General features: G+C 40.8%; 1 protein-coding gene across 4 annotated transcripts in view; it reads left to right on the top strand.

The window, feature by feature from the left end:
* TMTC1 (transmembrane O-mannosyltransferase targeting cadherins 1) overlaps nucleotides 1-21,032 on the top strand; it is a 338,032-nt gene that overhangs the window by 241,046 nt on the left and 75,954 nt on the right. For all 4 annotated transcript variants that reach the window (XM_004006752.5, XM_027967794.2, XM_042247328.1 and 1 more), the window contains one exon: nucleotides 9,290-9,433. In XM_004006752.5, the coding sequence (XP_004006801.1) occupies nucleotides 9,290-9,433 (144 nt within the window). The remainder of the gene's footprint in view (nucleotides 1-9,289; nucleotides 9,434-21,032) is intronic.

Here is a 21,032-nt window from a genome sequence, read left to right on the forward strand (position 1 = left end):
GGCAAGAATACTGGAGTGGGTTGCCAGTTACTTCTCCAGACTACCTCATAGGGCTGGAATAATGAATGAATGAAGTCGCTCAGTCATGTGTCCGACTCTTTGCGACCCCATGGACTGTAGCCTATCAGGCCCCTCCGTCCATGGGATTTTCCAGGCAAGAGTGCTGGAGTGGATTGCCATTTCCTTCTCCAGGGGGTCTTCCCGACCCAGGGATCGAACCCGGGTCTCCTGCATTACAGGCAGACGCTTTACCATCCGAGCCAATTTGCCCCCTGGAACATTAGAAGATAATTCACAAACAAGGTGTAAAACAATGTCTAAATACCTGGCCATGCTAAACTCAGTAAATGCTGTTAATGCATCCTAAATCAGATCCCTTCTCCCTGCCTCCACTGTCCACTCTCACCTGGATTGCTTCAGTGTCCTCTGATCTCCCCATTTTCACTTCTCCCTTCTGCCCTCCTGCCATCTGTTCTCAACCCAGCAGCCCAGGGGAGTTCATTAGCAGTCCTGTGCTCAGAACATTCTGCTTGCTTCCATCAAGAATCAAGGGCCCTGCAGTGGTCTCCATGTCATGCACTATCTGACCTCTACCACTCAGACCTCACCTCCTATTGCACCTATCGCTGTCAGCTCCAGGAATGCTGGACAGCAGTTGCCACATTCCTATATCAGTTGGGGGAAAAAAAAAAAAAAAGCATGACCTAAAAGTAGAGCATTATGTTTTATTTGGCAGATGGCCCAGGACACAGCATCTCAGATAACTCTGAGAGACTACTCTGAAGAAGCAAATGGGGGTTGAGGATATATAAGAGTTTTTGCAACAAAGACCAGGTAGTTGGAGCAACAAAAGATTACTGTTTATTAAAGAAAATCAGATATCTTAAGAAACTTAGTGTTTTTCTAATGTAGGGGAAGATGCAAGAGTCTGGGTTCACTGAAAACCATTCCTTTGATGTGCACCTCAGCTATCTGGGGCCAGTATCATGTGCTGTCTCATCCTGAGTCTCCCCAGGGTGCACCATCAGAGGTGGCTGCAGCTGCTGGCTGCAGGATGCTAGGCATCTGGTTTCTATCCAGAGTCCCCCAGGGCTCACCATCTGGGCAGCTGTAATGTGATGATGTAATGGCTGCCACATTGTTTGTTTGCTGATACAGTGGTCAGTATTTTTTCATTCACATCTATTACAGGGACTCTGCATTTGTCCTTCCTCCTTCCCAAGACACGTTCCCCCTTCTGTAAATGGCTGCCCCCCTCCCTTCAGGGCGCCTTAGGTAATCTCATCTTGTCCATGAGTCTATCCCTGGTCTCCCAGCCAACCCCAGCATACCCTATTCTTCTGCTTCACTTCGTTTTTCTCCTCTGCAGGTTTCAAGCTCTAATACACTTATACACTTTTAACACCACTAGCTATTGTCACCCTGTATATTTAACTTATATGCAGAGTACATCATGAGAAACGCTGGGCTAGAAGAAGCACAGGCTGGAATCAAGATTGCTGGGAGAAATATCAATAACCTCAGATATGCAGATGACACCACCCTTATGACAGAAAGTGAAGAAGAACTAAAGAGCCTCTTGATGAAGGTGAAAGAGGAGAGCAAAAAAGTTGGCTTAAAGCTCAACATTCAGAAAACGAAGATCATGGCATCTGGTCCCATCACTTCATGGAAAATAGATGGGGAAACACTAGAAACAGTGGCTGACTTTATTTTTATGGGCTCCAAAATCACTGCAGATGGTGATTCCATGAAATTAAAAGATGCTTACTCCTTGAAAGGAGAGTTATGACCAACCTAGACAGCATATTGAAAAGCAGAGACATTACTTTGCCTACTAAGGTCCGTCTAGTCAAGGCTATGGTTTTTCCAGTGGTCATGTATGGATGTGAGAGTTGGACTGTGAAGAAAGCTGAGCACAGAAGAATTGATGCTTTTGAACTCTGGTGTTGGGAAAGACTCGTGAGCATCCCTTGGACTGCAAGGAGATCCAACCAGTCCATCCTAAAGGAAATCAGTCCTGAATATTCATTGGAAGGACTGATGTTGAAGCTGAAACTCCAATACTTTGGGGACCTGATGCGAAGAGCTGACTCATTTGAAAAGACCCTGATGCTGGGAAAAATTGAGGGCAGGAGAAGAAGGGGATGACAGAGGATGAGATGATTGGATGACATCACTGAATCAATGGACATGGGCTTTGGTGAACTCCAGGAGTTGGTGATGGACAGGGAGGCCTGGCATGCTGTGGTTCATGGGGTTGCGAAGAGTCAGACACGACTGAGTGACTGAACTGAACTGGGCTGCTGACCATTATATGCCAGTGTGTGTGTGTGTGTGTGTGTGTGTGTGTGTCTGCTCAGTCACTCAGTCATGTCTGACTCTTTGCAACCTCATGAACTATAGCCCACCAGGCTCCTCTGTCCATGGAATTTTCAGGCAAAAATACTAGAGTGGGTTGCCACTTTCTACTCCAGGGGATCTTCCCAACCCAAGGCTCGAACCTTCATCTCTTGTGTCTCTTGCATTGCCAGGCAGATTCTTTACTATTAGCACCACTTGGGAAACCCCATTATATGCCAGTGGTGACCCCCAATTCCTGAGGTGAATCTTCAGGATATACACTGCTTTCCCTCCCCACTCCTCACGACCTCCTAGGCTGGCACTATTAACTGTAAACATGGACACACTCCTTCTGTCCCATCACTGTCTTTTTTTTTTTTTTTTCCTGGCAGTCTAACAGCCAGAGTGCTACACATGCTGCGAAGTGTTATTACAAGAAGGATACTAGGAGCACACTGATCTGCCATATAGGACTTTGAATCTCCTTATAACCTTGGGTGTAACTCTTAAATTGTGCGTGTCTGGAATTCCATTTGATGTTGAGCGTGTCAGAAAGGTTTGGAGGTAATTACCCTGGTGCCTGTGGGAATCATTTGTTTCAGATGATGAAAGATTAACAGACTCTGTTGGAGTGAGTGCTTGACAAGGAACAGTCCTACATTCTTAAAATGGACTGGGCCGAGTGTCCTTCACATCTGAAGACCCATGACATGGGAGAAACAGATGGATATGAGAAGACTTGAGTATTCATTGGGTTAGTAGTGAAAAAATAATGGATGTTATTTTGACTGATGGAAGCAAGTCAGATGCCTTTGACAGTAGTGAGAAGGGTGATTTTTTGGAGGATGAGAAATATACATGAAAGAAGAGTGGCAGTTTCAGCCTGGCATGTGTTCATTAGGCTGTGCAGGGAGCCAAGCACAGCCACCCAGAGGTTCTGCAGCCAACCCCAGAGCATCAGATGTGTAGAATGTACCAGGGATGATGGTAGGCATCTCATACCCACCATCCTTTTTGGTCACACAGGTTAATATGTTATGGACCTTATTGTTACAGAGAGAGCAACTAATGCACAGATATGAGCTCAAAATCACCCAGCAAGAAAGTTGCCCAAGGCTTCTGACTCCCAAGTGCAATTATTTTTCCACTCCACCAAAATGATTTCCTATTCTTCTGCCACAGAAAACCAAAGTTCACCATGGTCACCCCAAGCCCTTGAGAAAAGTTAAATTACATTGACTACTTTCTGTTTAAAAGAGCAGAGAAGTATTTAATTCAATGTATTTCCCAGCCTCCTGAGGAAAATTCCCGGGAATCAGGAAAATTCAGTCACTTAAAATGAGTCATTTCCTGAGGGCATGGTTTTTCTTTAAATTGTCTAGAAAAGTCAGATGGGCGGAGTCCTGCTGAATCCTGACTGGAGGTCATCCATTGTGAGAGGTCAGATCATTTAATTGGCCCCTCACTGAAGAGTGTGTCCTGTTTCCCTAAATTGCATTTGAGGTTTTTATTTCCCCAAGGCTATCTAATGAATGGGAAGAAGTACAGAACCAAAAGAAAGTGGCAAGACTTACTTCTGGGTGTCAATGGTGATTTCAGACAATTAAAGAAGCAGACTGGTAGACGGTCAATGTCATTCTGGCACAATTTAATGACCTGATGATTCATAGTTTATAGCATGGAGGAACCAGGCACTTGAGAAATGCCAGGAACTAACGTGACTAAAAATATGCTGCTGCTGCGGACTCCTGAAATAAAGCTTACTTTGGGTACTTTTTAGTTCAGTGCACTTGAGGTCTCATGATTGAGTTTTTTCCTAGTCTTGTTTTTCTTTCAGGTCCTTTTTTCTTTTTTTCCCCCCAACAGGAAATAGAAAATAAACATCTGACCTTAGCATACTTAGCCTCAAATAAATTAATGTGTGGAATGAAAATCAGACAAATAAATCAGGGTGTGTATGCTCCAAAAGGAAATTGCAAACTGGAGCACATGTTACAGTCTTGTTTGAACAATGAAATGCCTTAGAAGTTTCTCAAACAGTAAAAAAAGAACATCATTCTTAACTTTTGAACAGAGTGTACAAAATTTGAAGTAAATGACTAAATAAAATATGAAACGAAACTAGACTCATGTACATTTTATCTTCATGGATCTTTAGTTGAAATTGCAGCTTGAGACCAGTGGATCTGTGAGCATGTATCTGTGCCTTATATCACACAGTAAACCACAATGTTAGTCGTTCAGTCATATCCGACTCTTGGTGACCCCATGGACTGTAGCCCACCAGGCTTCTTTGTCTACGGAATTTTCCAGACAAGAATACTGGAGTGGATTGCCATTCCCTTCCCCAGGGGATCTTCCCGACCCAGGGTCTTCTGCACTGCAGGCACATTCTTTACCATCTGAGCCACCAGGGAAGCCTCACTGCCTTGCATACTTACTGAATATTGTTGGTTCCAAATAATTTCCCATAATACTGTGCTTTGCAGAGATAACATGAGTATTTTGTATGACAGGAGACAAGTTTTCCCAGGGAAGGAGAACCTCAGCCATGTTTCCTGAGTATTGACTTTATTTTGCTTCTGTCACTGAGAAGTCCCTATAAGATCATAGCTGAATGAATTGGCCCAAGGATACAAGGGGAAATTCTTCTAAGTGGAAGCCCTAATTGGTAGCAGTATATTTCTTTACTGAAGGTTGAATGACTCATGGATTATTTGGGAAAATAAATAGATTTACTGGAATTATCTGACTTTCAACACTTAACACAACTGCTTCTGAGATATTTCGTTTTTGAAGAAAGTAATTTATTTTTTCTTTAATTTCCCCACCCTCCCTTTCCACAACTGTAAAACAGTACAATAATTCTACTTGAAGAATTAGAATTAAGTTAGATAGTGTACGAGAAAGCGCTCTAATAAAGTACCATTAATACATGCTCAGTGTTTCGGGCCCTTTTTCTTCTGTTTCTGCTTTCTGTTTGTCACTTAGGCAACTGCTACCTCAGTGGTTCCTGTTAACATATTGTTGATGTTCATTCTTCAGAGATAAGGTGTCTGGGAATGAAAGGGAATAATAATAGTGTCCTTAACTACCTGCTTTATTAATTCTGCTTAAGGAAAGGCTACCAGATAAAAAATAAGAAGCACTTCAATGCTCAAATGGATGTGTGCTTATCAGGAATGTAAATCAGCCAATATTTGAAACGATATTCTCTTCAGCTCATAGAATTGTAATTGTATTTCTATATCTAGATGTCTTTTTTTAAAGAGAAAGAATACACTTCCTGATACTAGTGGCTGTTCACACTGTTTTTTTAAAATAGTGTTTGAAAAGAAAATCACCACTCTCCTCCAGTTCAGTGGAGCTTTTGTAGAGATTGTTTAGCTGGGGAAGGGAATAATCACTACCAGAACTTTTGTAAAGCATACCTGTAGTCGTCAAAGTCAAGGCACACTTCATTTATTCTGACAATTGATGGAGCTATATAGACAGCTCTTAAATTATTCATCTTTCCAGTAGAAAATTCCCCTGCTGGAGACCTCAGGATTGAATTAGACCTGAGTTCATTTAAACACAGTTAATATAAAAAGTAAACATACAAAGTAAGTTTTGTCCTTGCATAGATCTTCTGTAAACAAGAGCAGAATATATGGTTTAAGAAAATGTCTACATCTATATAAACATCAAAATTAAAAGTGACTTTTTTTTCTTGGCCCTCTTGAATAATTATTTTTATGAAATTCAGCTTTGTTTCATAAATAATGCAATGCTTGCTTGTGATTAGGCAAGCCTAACCAGCTCAGAGAAAGAAGCTATTGCTAGCAGACCCTTACTACTACCAGGAATAAACAATATCACACATTTTCGAGGTGGAGCTCTGTGAGTGGTAACAGAATCAATGTGCCAAGTCGTTTTAGTCCTGTCGGACTCTTAGCGACCCCATGGACTGTAACCTGCCAGGATTCTCTGACCTTGGGATTCTTCAGGCAAGAATACTGGAATGGTTACCATTTCCTTCTCCAGGGGATCTTCCTGACCCAGGGATCAAACCCGAGTCTCCTGTGGCTCCTGCATTAGATTCAGTAAATCACTGTAAATGCCAGCAATCCCCTTCCTGGACAGGTTAGGACTTTGTTACAGCAGAGCTGCTTTGCTGCCTGTAGCTGACCACAAAGCCCTGTCCTAAGCCTCTTGGAGCACAAGACATGCGGAAGACTTTTTTCCCCTCATGGTATTTATGTTTGTTTCTCTTTTACTTTCCTTCTCAGTGATTGTTTCTGTTTTAGAGAGTTCAGTGTAGGCTTATGTTCTGTTTCTGGTTTGAAAAAACAGAGAGAGAGAAACATTTTTGTAGTCAGTAATCTTTGAAAGTGCATGCTATTGCTTTAAATGGCAGTGAGACAGTGACAAAGTCATAAAAGGTGGACTGAGAACCAGCAGGAGAGGCTGTTGTGTGACAGGGAACCCATGTAGAAGCTCTTAATGAATTTAGACTGCCCTTTCCTATATTTGGGCTTTCCTGGTGGCTCAGAAGTAAAGAATCCACATGCCAATGTAGGAGATATAGGAGACTCCAGTTCTATCCCTGGGTTGGGAATATCCCCTGGAAAAGGGAATGGCAACCTGCTCCAGTATTCTTGCCTGGGAAATCCCATGGACAGAGAAGCCTGGTGCGCTCCAATCCATGGGGTTGCAAAAGAGTCAGACATGACTGAGCAATTGAACAACTTCCTAAATTTAGTGTTTTCATCTCAGACATTTATTCTGAGGCCTCCAAAACCTAAAGAAATAAGAAAAAGTCCAAGTTTTAAGAAGTGACCTCTTCTGAGAAGGCAGAGGTTCCTAGGACCTTCTGTTGCTGTTTGTTATCAGAGAAACAATTAGAACTGTTTTCATCATGTTCACTGGACCTGTCCCCACCTTAAATCTTTAGGAGGTCAGAGAGCTTTGCTCAGCATCCAAAAAAAAATTTTTTTCCATTGGAAGAATTTAAGTTCTGGCTCTGATGTGCTCTCCATGACCATTCCCAAAGTAATTTTTAGACATAGCTTCCCAAGGAGGCTGTTCAGGGCATGAAGTGAGTGGTCAAGCATTAGAGCATCTTATCTTGGTTCTGATGTCCTATAGAGGCACTTCAGAGACCTCCAAGGGCTTGCATCTCCATGGAGACCCCCTAGGAACTGTGAGGCTGGGAGTTAGGGGGTTGGTACCAGGTACCTGCAGATTGTCTTTGCTAATTAAAGGTAACCAAACAGTGTGTATGTGTTTTTTCTATTCCCAACTTCCTCTCATAATATATGTCTCCCTGCAGCCTCCAAAGTCGTTGTGAAAAATTAGTGTTTTCAAGCCTTGGGAGGATGTAACCTTCATCTAAATTGATTCTGTCTTTTGTCAGTCAAGAGGACCACTACCCAGTGTGTCTTCCTGAAAGTACTGAGGGATGCTTATAGCTGAGCTATGAGAAAGTAGGGAAGGGACAATTACATGCCAAATAAACTCTGGGTTATGCAAAGGCTTTTTAAAAAAAGCTATGCAGCTTGTCTTCCTTGGCCTTTTAATAGGAACCTCTCTGTCCCCAGATTATATTGATCTTCTTAGAAGGTATGGAACAGGCTGGGAGAGGGGAAGCATGACTTTTGATCGTCAGGAGACTTCACAGGTACAGATCCTGTTTTTATTACTTGGGCTTTATCTTGACTTTCCTACATTAAAAGGCAGCTCCACAGGCTTATACAAAGTCCTCTGGGTGACAGAGACAAGGCGACCTCTTTGACGACTAAATATGCCCACTCTGAGCACTGCAGAAACAATTCAGCAGTGGCTAAAGAAGCAGTGCTGATTTGCTTTCCGTATAGTTTTGAGCTAAGGAAGTAAATTGATTCTCTTCCTTTCTTAATCAGCATAAATTTGGTTTGCTGATGTACATGCAGTCCTCCTTTACATTTGCTTCTGAATATTAGGATTGCTATTTTCACTTCATTGTGCATTTTTAAATTTTTAAATATTTGTCAGGATTTTCATTCCCAGACTCTATCAGGGCAGATGGTGCCAAATTGCAGTAGAGGGGAAAATGAGGTAAAATGGTAAAAGAGTCAAGACAGAGAGCCATTTGAAGGAGGAATATCATTTTTGTGGGGAGATGTTTGTATCACCTTCTCAGTAATGGTCATGTCACTTATGCTTCAGATATTCAAATATATTCATGAAGATCCCTCAGCTGAGGAATTGCCAGCATCTTGTGTAATAGTGGGCATTATCCAGGCAGCTGGTCAGCAGTCCCCTAGACCAGAAACTCAACACCTGAAGCAATGAGGATTTTCTATCAAAGGAAGTTGAAAGTAACTGTAGGCTCCAAGCTAAGTATCTTACCTGGGTTGATTGGCATATTATTTATTTTGCACTCTTTGGGGGTAATTTCCTTATACCACTGAGTGTCAAGTATGTGCCTTCCTGCCATCTTTACATTCCGGTAGCTGCACAAACAGTTGATCGTTAAGATTTGACATAAAGGGACTTCCCTGGTGGTTCAGTGGTTAAGAATACACATGCTAGTGAAGGGACACAGGTTCAATCCCTGGTCCAGGAAGATTCCACATGCTATGGGACAACTAAGCCCAGGCACCACAACTACTGAGCCCTGTGCTCTAGAGCTTATGCTCCTTAACAAGAGAAGCCACCTCAGTGAGAAGCCTGCACACAGCAAGTAGAGAGTAGCCCCTGCTCGCTGCAACTAAAGAAAGCCTGTGCAGAGCAACAAAGACTCAGCGTAGTCATAAAGAAATAAAAAAAAAGATTTCACATAGACATACTGTGAAATAAAGGAAGAATTCAGTGTTTCATTTTGGTTCTGGCATACCTGAGGTGGGGAGGGGTGAAGAACAAGTAAATCATGACCAATGTAGAAGTCTTTGAACAATCATGGCTAATATTTCTAATTTTTCAGGTTGTATCCACGCCACGCAAGTGCCCTGAACAACCTTGGAACCCTGACTAGAGACACAGCAGAGGCAAAGATGTACTATCAGAAGGCTCTCCAGCTAAACCCACAGCATAACCGGGCTCTTTTCAATCTCGGGAATCTCCTTAAGTAAGTAGAACAGGTACCTTTGCTCAGAAGACCTTGTAATTTTAAGAAATCCTTTCCTCTTCGGCACTCATTTGGTTGCGCTGTTGTCTCCTCTTCCTAGGGCAGAATAGGTTTTTCAAGCTTTGGGAGGATGTAATATTCATCTGAATTCATTCTGTCCCTTATCAGTCAAAAGGGTGTTTCCCAATGTCTCTCTGGAAGTATTAGTTCTGGGAGATGTTCCTAGATTGCCTGTAAAGGGGTATGAATACAGAATGGTTGCATGGTCAAATAAACTCAGGAAATGCTGAGCTAGGCAAAGATAGTTCCTTTATTGCAAGCATCTTTAACATGCTAAATGCTCTGAATATTCAAGAAGGGAATACGGAATATAGCACTTTCCTTAGTCAATCATTTTAAATAGGCGTTACCCAGGTGTTTCGTGAATATACCTTCGGGAAAGTGCTGGTCTAGGATAAGCAGTGTACTCTAAAGGTGCAGCCAAAAGGCATAACCACAGTTTGTGTCGAGTGTGTGATATAGATAAGAAGCAAAGTGGGGCTTCCTTGGTGACTCGGTGGTAAAGAATCTGCCTGCCAGTGCAGGAGACACAGATTCAATCCCTGGGTTGGGACGATCCCCTGGAAAAGGAATGGCAACCCACTCCACTATTCTTATGTGGAAATCCCATGGACAGAGGAGCGTGGCATGCTACAGTCCATGAGACTGCAAAGAGTCAGACAGCTTAAGCAACTGATCATGCAAGAAGCAAAGTGAGCCTAGCTTGGAATTAGTAAGTGTAACTCTTGCTCTCGGAAGACCTTCCAGGTGTAATCACTGGTGTTCACTTTTCACTCACTGCCCTGGAAAAGGTTAATAGTGCAGTTAGTCTCCCTGAAGGCAAAGAAGTACTTTTGTGTCTTGCATTTTTGTTAATGTAAAGTCTAGGCATGTTGATGATGGTGTTGGTATAGTTAAGGCAGTAGTCATAGTGGGAATGGTGGTGGCTGTGGCATTGAACTTTTACGTATAAAAAACAGGTTAAAATACCAGAAATGGAAATAAAGGGTAAAAATGATTAGAGTCAGTGTTGGTGATGCATTATCTGTGCTTCTTAGGTTACTGACAATCCATACACTTCCTGAATTGGTTTCTACGTCTCTGAACTTCTAGAGAGCACACTTGGTACTTTTAGGGCCCTTGGTTTGCTGTCTTTTTTTTTTTTTCCTTTTTTTTTTTTTTTTTTTGCTGTCTTATTTAATCTTTTCCTTACCAAGATTGGCTTAGTTGCCTTAGTACCTCAGTGGATGCATCTTCCTCACTTTTCCTTTTACTCCTTGAATTTTCCATATGCACAGAGATACTAGTTCTTTTCCTTAGTGTGCTCACTTGTTAAGTCATGTTTTTATTTAATATTTGAACAGAAGCATTGTGTAAAGAATACATGACATCCCAAGTCTGAAGTTTTGTTTAAGAATGGCATTATCCATGCACTGGGATAGTAAATCAAGAGAGTACAACAGAAAAATTAATAAATGCAAGGAAACTACATATAAAATGAAAAAATAAAAGTTTAAGTCAGCAAAAACTAAATGAGCTTAATTTTTAAAATTAGATAGTTTAGGTAATTCCCTGTTGGTCCAGTGGTTAGGATTCCATGCTTCTACTGCAGGGGGCATGGATTTGGTCCCTGGTTGGGGAACTAAGGTCCTGCAGGCTATGCCCCCCAAAAATTAGAAAGCTTGTTAACATTCTGTATAAATTGAAAGTGATGAGAAACAACTAAGAATGAAGACGTATACACTGACAGAAAAGTCTTTTAGTACCAGTATGTTCTCCTTAATAAATAACATGAAATCAAAAGATGTGGGGAAAGTGTGTCAGTTATGTAGGTAGCTATTTAGAGGTCAATAGGATGCTTTTATTTTACTCTTCCATTTTTATGAGTTCTTTTTTATTTATGTGAAGTTTCAAGGACTCATTTATAAAAGTCATTGTTGCATCTATATATGTCCAATTTAGAGCCCTAATAATTAAAGGGTGGATAAATCCTGCTCATGTCTTTTGGAATACTTGCATTTCAAAAATAGTACTGATTTAAAAATACTGCAGATGAGTTTCTTTCTTTTTTTTTTTTTAACAAAGAAGCCAACTTTGTCAGCCTGAATACAAACGGATAGTTCTTGTTGGAAATGATCTCCTGCAGTTGTGATTATCACACTGTGCTGAATGTGGCTCTACTTGAAAATGATGGCATAGATGCTTTTAAATTTCATCTTACCCAGACCTGAACAAGACATGCATACTGCAACCTTCCTATTTCAATTGGCATATTATTGCCCCTATTATCTTGAGTTAGTGTATGTGAGTTAAGAGCACAAGGAAATATTTTTTGGAGCATAGCAATGGCCACTTTTCACAGTAGGAGGGACTCCTAGATATTCAATATAAGATTTTTCTGTATTTTTCAGTAAAATCAACTCCGTGATTATCCAAACCAATAATGCTTCACACCTGTATAAGAATTTGAGTGCTTTTTTAAAAAAAATAAAATAAAATAATGCCTTCCCAATTATTTTTTAATATACGTTAGGACGAATATGAACCAAGGTCCTGATAGGTTAACCGTCAGGTACAAAGTCACCCTTGTTTACCTTCTGCTCTTTATATTAACCGGAGAGCACAGTGGCTCCATCTGTGTAGATGAGTCTTAGAATCCACTAGAATCAAATCATGATACTAGCTAATACTCATGTAATATTTTACAGTTTACAGACAAGTGGGTTTTATATCCACTATTTAATTTAATCTTTAAAACTATTGTGAGAGGCATTGTCATCCTCATCCCCATTTTCATTATGGATGAAAAAACCAAGGTTTGAAGACTTCGTGTGACAATGGTCCAGGCTGTAGCTGATCCAGGGTTGAGTGCATGCCCTGTCTTATTCACTTTCCATTACCCATACTGCCCAAATAGCTCTCCAATCCAAATATTACTTAATGTTTAGTTATTAAATGGCATGTGATTGATTACCTTTGGGGAGGAAGAAGGACTTTCCTGTTTTTCATCAGGAAACTGTAAAGTTTGTTTCCATTATGTCCTATAGTAGCAGAGAAAGGTGACCAGAAAATAGCAGAACTAACCCACATTTAGATTTGGAGTTTTACTTCTGCTTTCCTTTATATATTTCTGCTGTTAAGTAGCAATAGGTCAAAGGCATAAGTTCAGTTCAGTTCAGTCACTCAGCCGTGTCCGACTCTTTGCGACCCCATGAACCGCAGCACGCCAGGCCTCCCTGACCATCACCAACTCCCGGAGTCCACCCAAACCCATGTCCATTGATTCGGTGATGCCATCTAACCATCTCATCCTCTGTCATCCCCTTCTCTTCCTGCCCTCAATCTTTCCCAACATCAGGGTCTTTTCTAATGAGTCAGCTCTTTATATCAGGTGGCCAAAATATTGGAGTTTCAACTTTAGCATCATTCCTTCCAAAGAACACCCAGGGCTAATCTCCTTTAGAATGGACTGATTGGATCTCCTTGCAGTCCAAGGGAATTTCAAGAGTCTTCTCCAACACCACAGTTCAAAAGCATCAATTCTTCTGGGCTCAGCTTTCTTCACAGTCCAACTCTCACATCCATACATGACTATTGGAAAAACCGTAGCCTTGACTAGATGGACCTTTGTTGACAAAGTGATGTGTCTGCTTTATAATATGCTGTCTACGTTGGTCATAACTTTCCTTCCAAGGAGTAAGCGTCTTTTAATTTCATGGCTGCAATCACCATCTGCAGTGATTTTGGAGCCCCCAAAAATAAAGTCAGCCACTGTTTCCCCATCTATTTTCCATGAAGTGATGGGACCAGATGCCATGATCTTCGTTTTCTGAATGTTGAGCTTTAAGCCAACTTTTTCACTCTCCTCTTTCACTTTCATCAAGAGGCTCAAGAAGATAAGAATATTTTAAATGTTCTTATTTGATGCATTTTACTATTTAAGACTCATGCCTTATCTATTTCTCATTAGACAGATAACTTAAAAATTGTGTTCTCCTTTATAATCTGGAACTCATGCTCATTGTAAGAACCCAAGTGGTTCCCTTAGATGTGAGTGGTTTAGACTCCATCATACCTAAGTGGAAAGCAAAATTGATTTTCCTGTTTTATAAGTGAGAAAACTGAGACTTGGAGAAGATAATTTAGGTGCCAAGGTCCCTTAGTGAAGAAACGGAATTTGTGGGAATTAAACCTCAAACTTCCTGACCAAGTACCCTTGCTCTTAATCACTACACTCTACTGCCTCCTAGTGGCTCATCTCAAAACTGGGATACAGCCCAGACCAGCCCTGCCCAACAGAAATATGAGAGCCAGAATATATAATTTAAATGTTTCAGGTAGCCGTATTTTAAAACATAAAATATAATATATCTTAAACCTCAATATATCTAAAATATTGATATCTAAAATATCCTCAATATATCACTTTAATGTGTGTGTGTGTGTGTGTGTGTGTGTGTGTTAGGCACTCAGTCATGTTTGACTCTTGCAACCCATGGACTGTAGCCTGCTAGGCTCCTCTGCCCATGGAATTCTCCAGGTAAGAATACTGGAGTGAATAGCCATCCTGTTCTCCAGAGGATCTTTCTGACCCAGGGATTGAACCCCGGTCTCCATGTAATTAATAATATTAAAACTGATTAAGTTAAACATGTAAAAATATAAATAGGATAATGTGCATTCTATTAAAATCAGTAGAATATACATTAATTAATTAAAATTAATCTTTGAAATCCAGTGTATTTTTTACACATACAGCTTACCTGAAACTAGTCATATTTCGAGTGTTCAACAGCCACTTGTGGTCAGTGGTTGCTATGCTGAACACCACAGACCTTTATTAATGACCTTGACTTTGAGAGAAATGAATCTTTGTCCAAGCCAGGAGGTCTAACTAAGATGTGGTTCTGTCAGAGCATCCCAGAAACCTTAGAGCACTGAGGACCAGTTTCATCTGAATTCTTGGAGTTATATGACAGACAGTTTTAGACCTATTCACAGCAGTGCATGTCACTGACTCTTATCTAAATATATTTGACCTCTTTCATGACCATTTCCCTGGACTTGGAAGTTTATCTGTTATGATTCTGTGCAGCACATTCGTGGTGTGACTGATTGATAAGGAGCAGTTTTCCATGCCAGCATGCTTATTTTACATTAATTATTGTTGGCTTTGCTTGAAACCTAAAAGCTAAAAGAAACTAGGCAAGATTAGCATAAAGTTCTTATGGATGTAAAGAGCAGAAGTTCCTGATGGCACAAAAGAACATAAATAGAATTCTTTAATTCAGGGCATGGGGAAACACTTCTTTGACTGCTTGGGTAAAATAGTATCTGGTGTTTGTTAATAGAAAAGAATATTTTCATATTAAAGAATCACATTGTCCCTTTGCCAAAATTGCCTTTCATTCACATAATAGGATATGGATGTTATAAAGGTGTTACAATAAATCTTATAATCAAAAGTCAGAAGAAAATGAAATATAGTATCCAAAATTGAACTATTTAGATGAATTTGATAACAGTATACATTTGATTTTCTTTAGTCTGATCATTAGAATTGAAAAGAATATAAGGATGTGGAAAGAATGGTAACCGTTAGCTTTGATATAAATGTAAATATTGGGGATACATTTCCTTATAGCTTTGGCACTAGGCACACTACATTTTATTTCATAAAAAGGATATTTACACACTCAAGTTAGTAGTTTTCCCCTTTCCTTCTTCTTACCTGAAACCCCAGAGAATCCAAAATGCCAGCCCGCTGGATAAACAAAAGCATTTTGAGGTGTTTCTCACCTTATTAGGATGTCAACTTTGGGTGGGAGCCTTCTTCATCCTCCTCTTGGAGTGAATCCCCTTCCCTACTAGCACCCCATGGTGATCTATTAACATCCAGATTACTTCCAACCTTATCTGTAATTTTAACCACATTGCAATTTTCCCTCCCTTATCTTTATGCAGCTCACACCTGTCTCTCTCTACATGTCCTTCTCCAGCTCCTTTGAAGCCCAGCCCATCAGCTCATTGACACCATCTTCATCCTTATCAAGGCCATGTAACTGTCTTATTCATTTTCTCATCATCCTTAGGGATTTGAGCACCAGGTCAATGACTCTGCCTTGCTATCCAAACTGTACTGCCTACTTTAGTGAATTCAGTTTTACCCATCACACAGTTCCTCTGCTACATTCCCTCCAGGTCCTGATACTTCTGCTCTATCTTCCCCATTCATTGATGTGACCATTCCATGGCTTTCTAATTACAAACATCTTTGCATCCTCTAGTGTCTGAATTCTGAAATGTTCCTCTTTGACCTCATTACCTCTTCCCCAACCTTCTCTTCCTCTCTCGGTCACTCCTTCTGACCTTTGGAAGGTATCGTGGGATAACAACTTGCCACCTCCAAGCTCTTCTCTTTGCTCATGTGTGTCTTTTAAGACGTTGAGATTGACATGCCTTCCTTCCAGGACAAGTGTCATTCCCCTCCTTGTCTCTCATTCCAGGATATCTCTGCTGTTTACCATTGTTAGAATCTCTATTCTCTCTGAATTTTATGTTTATAATTTATACACCCATTTCAGAGAAGGCCAGATGGAAGGATGTGAGCTCACTCTTTCTTACAATAACACCAAAATCACAACTGACTGCTGAATAATAGTTAACCAAAAAAAGCCCTGGAACCTAGCAAGAAAGATACCCTACATCCAAAGACAAAGAAGAAGCCATAACGAGTTGGTAGGAGAGGCACAATCATTGTCAAGGCAAATCCGGTATCCACCAGGTGGGCAACCCACAAACTGGAAAACAATTATACCATAGAAGTTCTTCCACGGAAGTGAAAATTCTAAGCCACAATCAGGCTTCCCAGCCTGGGCATCTAGCAACTGGAGTAAGAGCCCCTAGAGAATCTGGCTTTTAAGACCAGCAGGGTTTGATTGCAAAACTTCCAAGGGACTTGAGGAAACAGAGAGTCCACTCTTGGAGGGCACACACAAAGTCTCATGTACACCAGTTCCCAGTGGAAAATAGCAGTGACCCCATAAGAGACTGGGCCAGATCTACATTACAGTATTGAAAGGTTTCCAGTGGAGATGGGGAGTGGCTGTGGCTCACTGCAGGAACAAAGCCTGGCAGCAGTAGTCCTGGGGAGTATTCATTCATTGCCATGAGCCCACCCAGAGGCTGCCATTAGCCCCACCCAACAGCCTATAGTTCCAGTGCTGGGACACCTCAGGCCAGACAACCAATAGGACAGGAACACAGCCGCATCAATCAGCAGACAAGCAGCTTGAAGTCTTCCTGAGCACAGCCCTTCTACCAGACAGACAAGACCCAGGTCCACCTACCACTGGGCAGGAACCAGTCCCTTCCATCAGGAAGCCTGCACAAGTCTCAAGATAGCTTCAAGAGGATAGACAGTGGAAGCAAAAAGAACTATAATCCTGAAGCCAGCAGGATGGAAACTGCAATCATAAAAAGTTAGACAAAATGAGATGGCAGAGGAACATGCCCCAGATGAAGGAAAAAGATGAAACCCCAGAAAAACAACTAAGTGAAGGAGAGATAGACAACCTACCAGAAATAAGATAAGTACTAATAATTCAGAATAATGATAGTGAAGATGATCCAGAATCTTAGAAAAAGAATGGAAGCAAGGATCAGGAGGATACAAGAAATGTTTAACAAAGACCTAGAAGAACTAAAGAGCAAACAGAGGTGAATAATAAAATAACTGAAATGAAAAATAAACTAAAAGGAATCAATAGTAGAATAACTAAGACAGAAGAATGCCTTAGAGACAAAATAGTGGAAATCACTGCCAAGGAACAGAATAGAGGGGAAAAAAAATGAAAAGAAATGGAGACAGTCTAAGAGACCTCTGAAACAACATTAAACATACCAACATTTGCATTATAGGGGCTCCAGAAGGAGAAGAGAGAGAGAAAAGGGACCTGATGAAATACCTGGAAAGACAATAGCTAAAAAATTCCCTAATAAGGGAAAGGAAATAGACGTCCAAGTCCAGGAAGTGCAGAGAGTCCCAGACAGGATAAACCCAAGGAGGAATATACCAAGACACATAGCAATCAAGCTGACAAAAAATTAAAGACAAAGAAAAAAATATTAAAAGCAACAAGGGAAAAGCGACAAATACCATCCAAGGGAACTTCCATAAGTATATCAACTAATTAGCATATCAGCATAGATATCAGCATAAATTATGCTGGCCAAAAGGGAGTGATACAATATATTTAAAATGATGATAGGGAAGAACCTGCAACTAAGGATACTCTACCCAGTAAGGCTCTCATTCAGATTCGAGGGAGGAATCAAAAGCATTACAGACAAGCAGAAACTAAGAGAATTCAGCACCACTAGACCAGTTTTGCAACAAATGATAAAGGAACTTCTCTAAGCAGAAAAGAAAAGGTCACAACTAGAAACAAGAAAATTATGAACGGGAAAGCTCACCAGTAAAGGCGACCATACAATAAAGGTAGGAAATCATCCACACACAAACATAATAACAAAACCAGTGATTGTGAAAAAAGGAGAGTACAAATGTAGGATATTGGAAATGCATTTGAAATTAAAAGAACAGCAACTTAAAACAGTCTTCTTATATTTGTTGTTCAATCACTAAAGTCATGTCTGACTCTTGGCGACCCCATGAACTGCAGCATGCTTGGCTTCCCTGTCTTTCACTGTTTCCTGGAATTTGCTGAAACTCATGTCCATTGAGTCAGTGATGCCATCCAACCATCTCATCCTCTTTTATCCCCTTCTCTTCCTGCCCTCACTCTTTCCCAGCATCAGGGTTTTTTCTATTGAGTCAGCTCTTTGCATCAGGTGGCCAAAGTATTGAAGCTTCAGGTTAAGCAACAGTTCTTCCACTGAATATTCAAGGTTGATTTTGTTTACTATTGACCGAATTGATCTCCTTGTTGTCCAAGGGACTCTCAGGAGTCTTTTCCAGCACCACAATTCAAAGCATCGATTCTTCAGTGCTCAGCCTTCTTTACGGTCCACCTCTCACAGTCATACATGACTACTGGAAAAGCCATAGCTTTGACTATATGTACCGTTTTCAGCAAAGTGAGGTCTCTGCTTTTTAACATGCTATCTAGGTTTGTCATAGCTTTCCTTCCAAGAAGCAAACGTCTTTTAATTTCCTGGCTGCAGTCACTGTCCACAGTGATTCTGGAGTCCAGGAAAATAAAATCTGCCACTGTTTCCACTTTTTCCCCATCTATTTGCCATTAAGTGATAGGACTAGATCCCATGATCTTAGTGTTTTGAATGTTGAGTTTTAAGCTGACTTTTTCACTCTCCTCTTTCACCCTCATCAAGAAGCTCTTTAGTTCCTCTTTGCTTTCTGCTGTTAGAGTGGTATCATCTGCATATCTGAGGCTGTTGATATTTCTCCCAGCAATCTTGATGGCAGCTTGTGATATATCCTGCCCAGCATTTTGCATTGCTATACTCTGCATAGAAGTTAAATAGGCAGTAGGAATATACAGCCTTGTCATACTCCTTTCCCAATTTCGAACCAGTTAATTGTTCCATGTCCAGGTCTACCTGTTGCTTCTTGACATACATACATTTTTTTATATCAAAACCTCATGTTAACCACAACCTGAAAATCTACAGTTGATACCTGCACAAAAAAAGAAAAGAAAAGAAATCCAAACACAGCACTAAAGTTGGTCATCAGATCAAGAGTAGAGAACGAATGAGAAAGAAAAAATAAAAAAGACCTACAAAAACAAATCCAAAACAATTAACAAAATGATGTAAGAACATACATACCAATAATTACCTTAAACATAAGCAGATTAAATGCTCCAACCAAAAGACAGAGACTGGCTGAATGGATACAAAAATAAGACCCATCTATATGCCATCTATATTAAAAAGCAGAGATATTACTTTGCCAACAAAGGTCCGTCTAGTTAAGGCTATGGTTTTTCCAGTGGTCATGTATGGATGTGAGAGTTGGACTGTGAAGAAAGCTGAGCGCCGATGAATTGATGCTTTTGAATTGTGGTGCTGGAGAAGACTCTTGAGAGTTCCTTGGACTGCAAGAAGATCCAACCAGTCCTTTCTAAAGGAGATCAGTCCTGGGTGTTCACTGGAAGGAATGATGTTGAAGCTGAAACTCCAATACTTTGGCTACCTCATGCGAAGAGTTGACTCATTGGAAAAGACCCTGATGCTGGGAGGGATTGAGGGCAGGAGGAGAAGGGGATGACAGAGGATGAGATGGCTGGATGGCATCACCAATTCGATGGACATGAGTTTGAGTGAACTCCAGGAGTTGGTGATGAACAAGGATGCCTGGCTTGCTGTGGTTCATGGGGTCACAAAGAGTCAGACACGACTGAGTGACTGAACTGAACTGAACTGAACTCATATGCTGTTTACAGGAAACCCACTTTCAGATCTAGGGACACATGCAGACTGAAAGTGAAGGGATGGAAAAAGGTATTCCATACAAATGGAAATCCAAAGAAACAAAGCTAGAGTAGCAATCATCATATCAGATAGAATAGACTTTAAAATATAAAGACTGTTACAAGAGACAAAGGAGGCGCACAAAGGGATCAGTCCAAGAAGAAGGTATAACAATTGTAATTATATATGCATCCAACATAGGAGCACCTTAATATATGAGGCAAATACTAACAGCCATAAAGGAAGAAATCAACCATAACAATAATACTGGAGGATTTTAACACCCACTTTCATTAATGAACAGATCATCTAGACAGAAAATCAGTAAGAAAACACAGCCCTTAAATGATACATTAGAGCAGGTGGACTTAATAGATATTTACAGAACATTTCATTCAAAAGCAGCTAAATATACATTCTTCTCTGTGTACATGGAACATTCTCCTGGATTGACTGCATGCTGGCCAACAAAGCTAGCTTTGGTAAATTTAAGAAAGTTGAAATCATATGAAGCATCTTTTCTGGCCACAACATTATGAGATTAGAAACGAAATATAAGAATTTATAATTCCATCTCTCATTTTAGTTCAGTTCAGTTCAGTCGCTCAGTCGTGTCCAGCTCTTTGCGACCCCATGAATCGCAGCACGTTAGGCCTCCCTGTTCACCACCATGTCCCGGAGTTCACTCAGACTTATGTCCATTGAGTCCGTGATGCCATCCAGTCATCTCATCCTCAGTCGTCCCCTTTTCCTCCTGCCCCCAATCCCTCCCAGCATCAAAGTCTTTTCCAATGAGTCAACTCTTCGCATGAGGTGGCCAAAGTACTGGAGTTTCAGCTTTAGCATCATTCCTTCCAAAGAAATCCCAGGACTGATCTCCTTCAGAATGGACTGGTTGAATCTCCTTGCAGTCCAAGGGACTCTCCAGAGTCTTCTCCAACACCATAGTTCAAAAGCATCAATTTGTCGGCACTCAGCCTTCTACACAGTCCAACTCTCACATCCATACATGACCATAGGAAAAACCATAGCCTTGACTAGATGGACCTTTGTTGACAAAGTAATGTCTCTGCTTTTGAATATGCTATCTAGGTTGATCATA

Source organism: Ovis aries, chromosome 3, assembly GCF_016772045.2.
Source record: "Ovis aries strain OAR_USU_Benz2616 breed Rambouillet chromosome 3, ARS-UI_Ramb_v3.0, whole genome shotgun sequence".
In the NCBI taxonomy this organism is placed as follows: domain Eukaryota; kingdom Metazoa; phylum Chordata; class Mammalia; order Artiodactyla; family Bovidae; genus Ovis; species Ovis aries.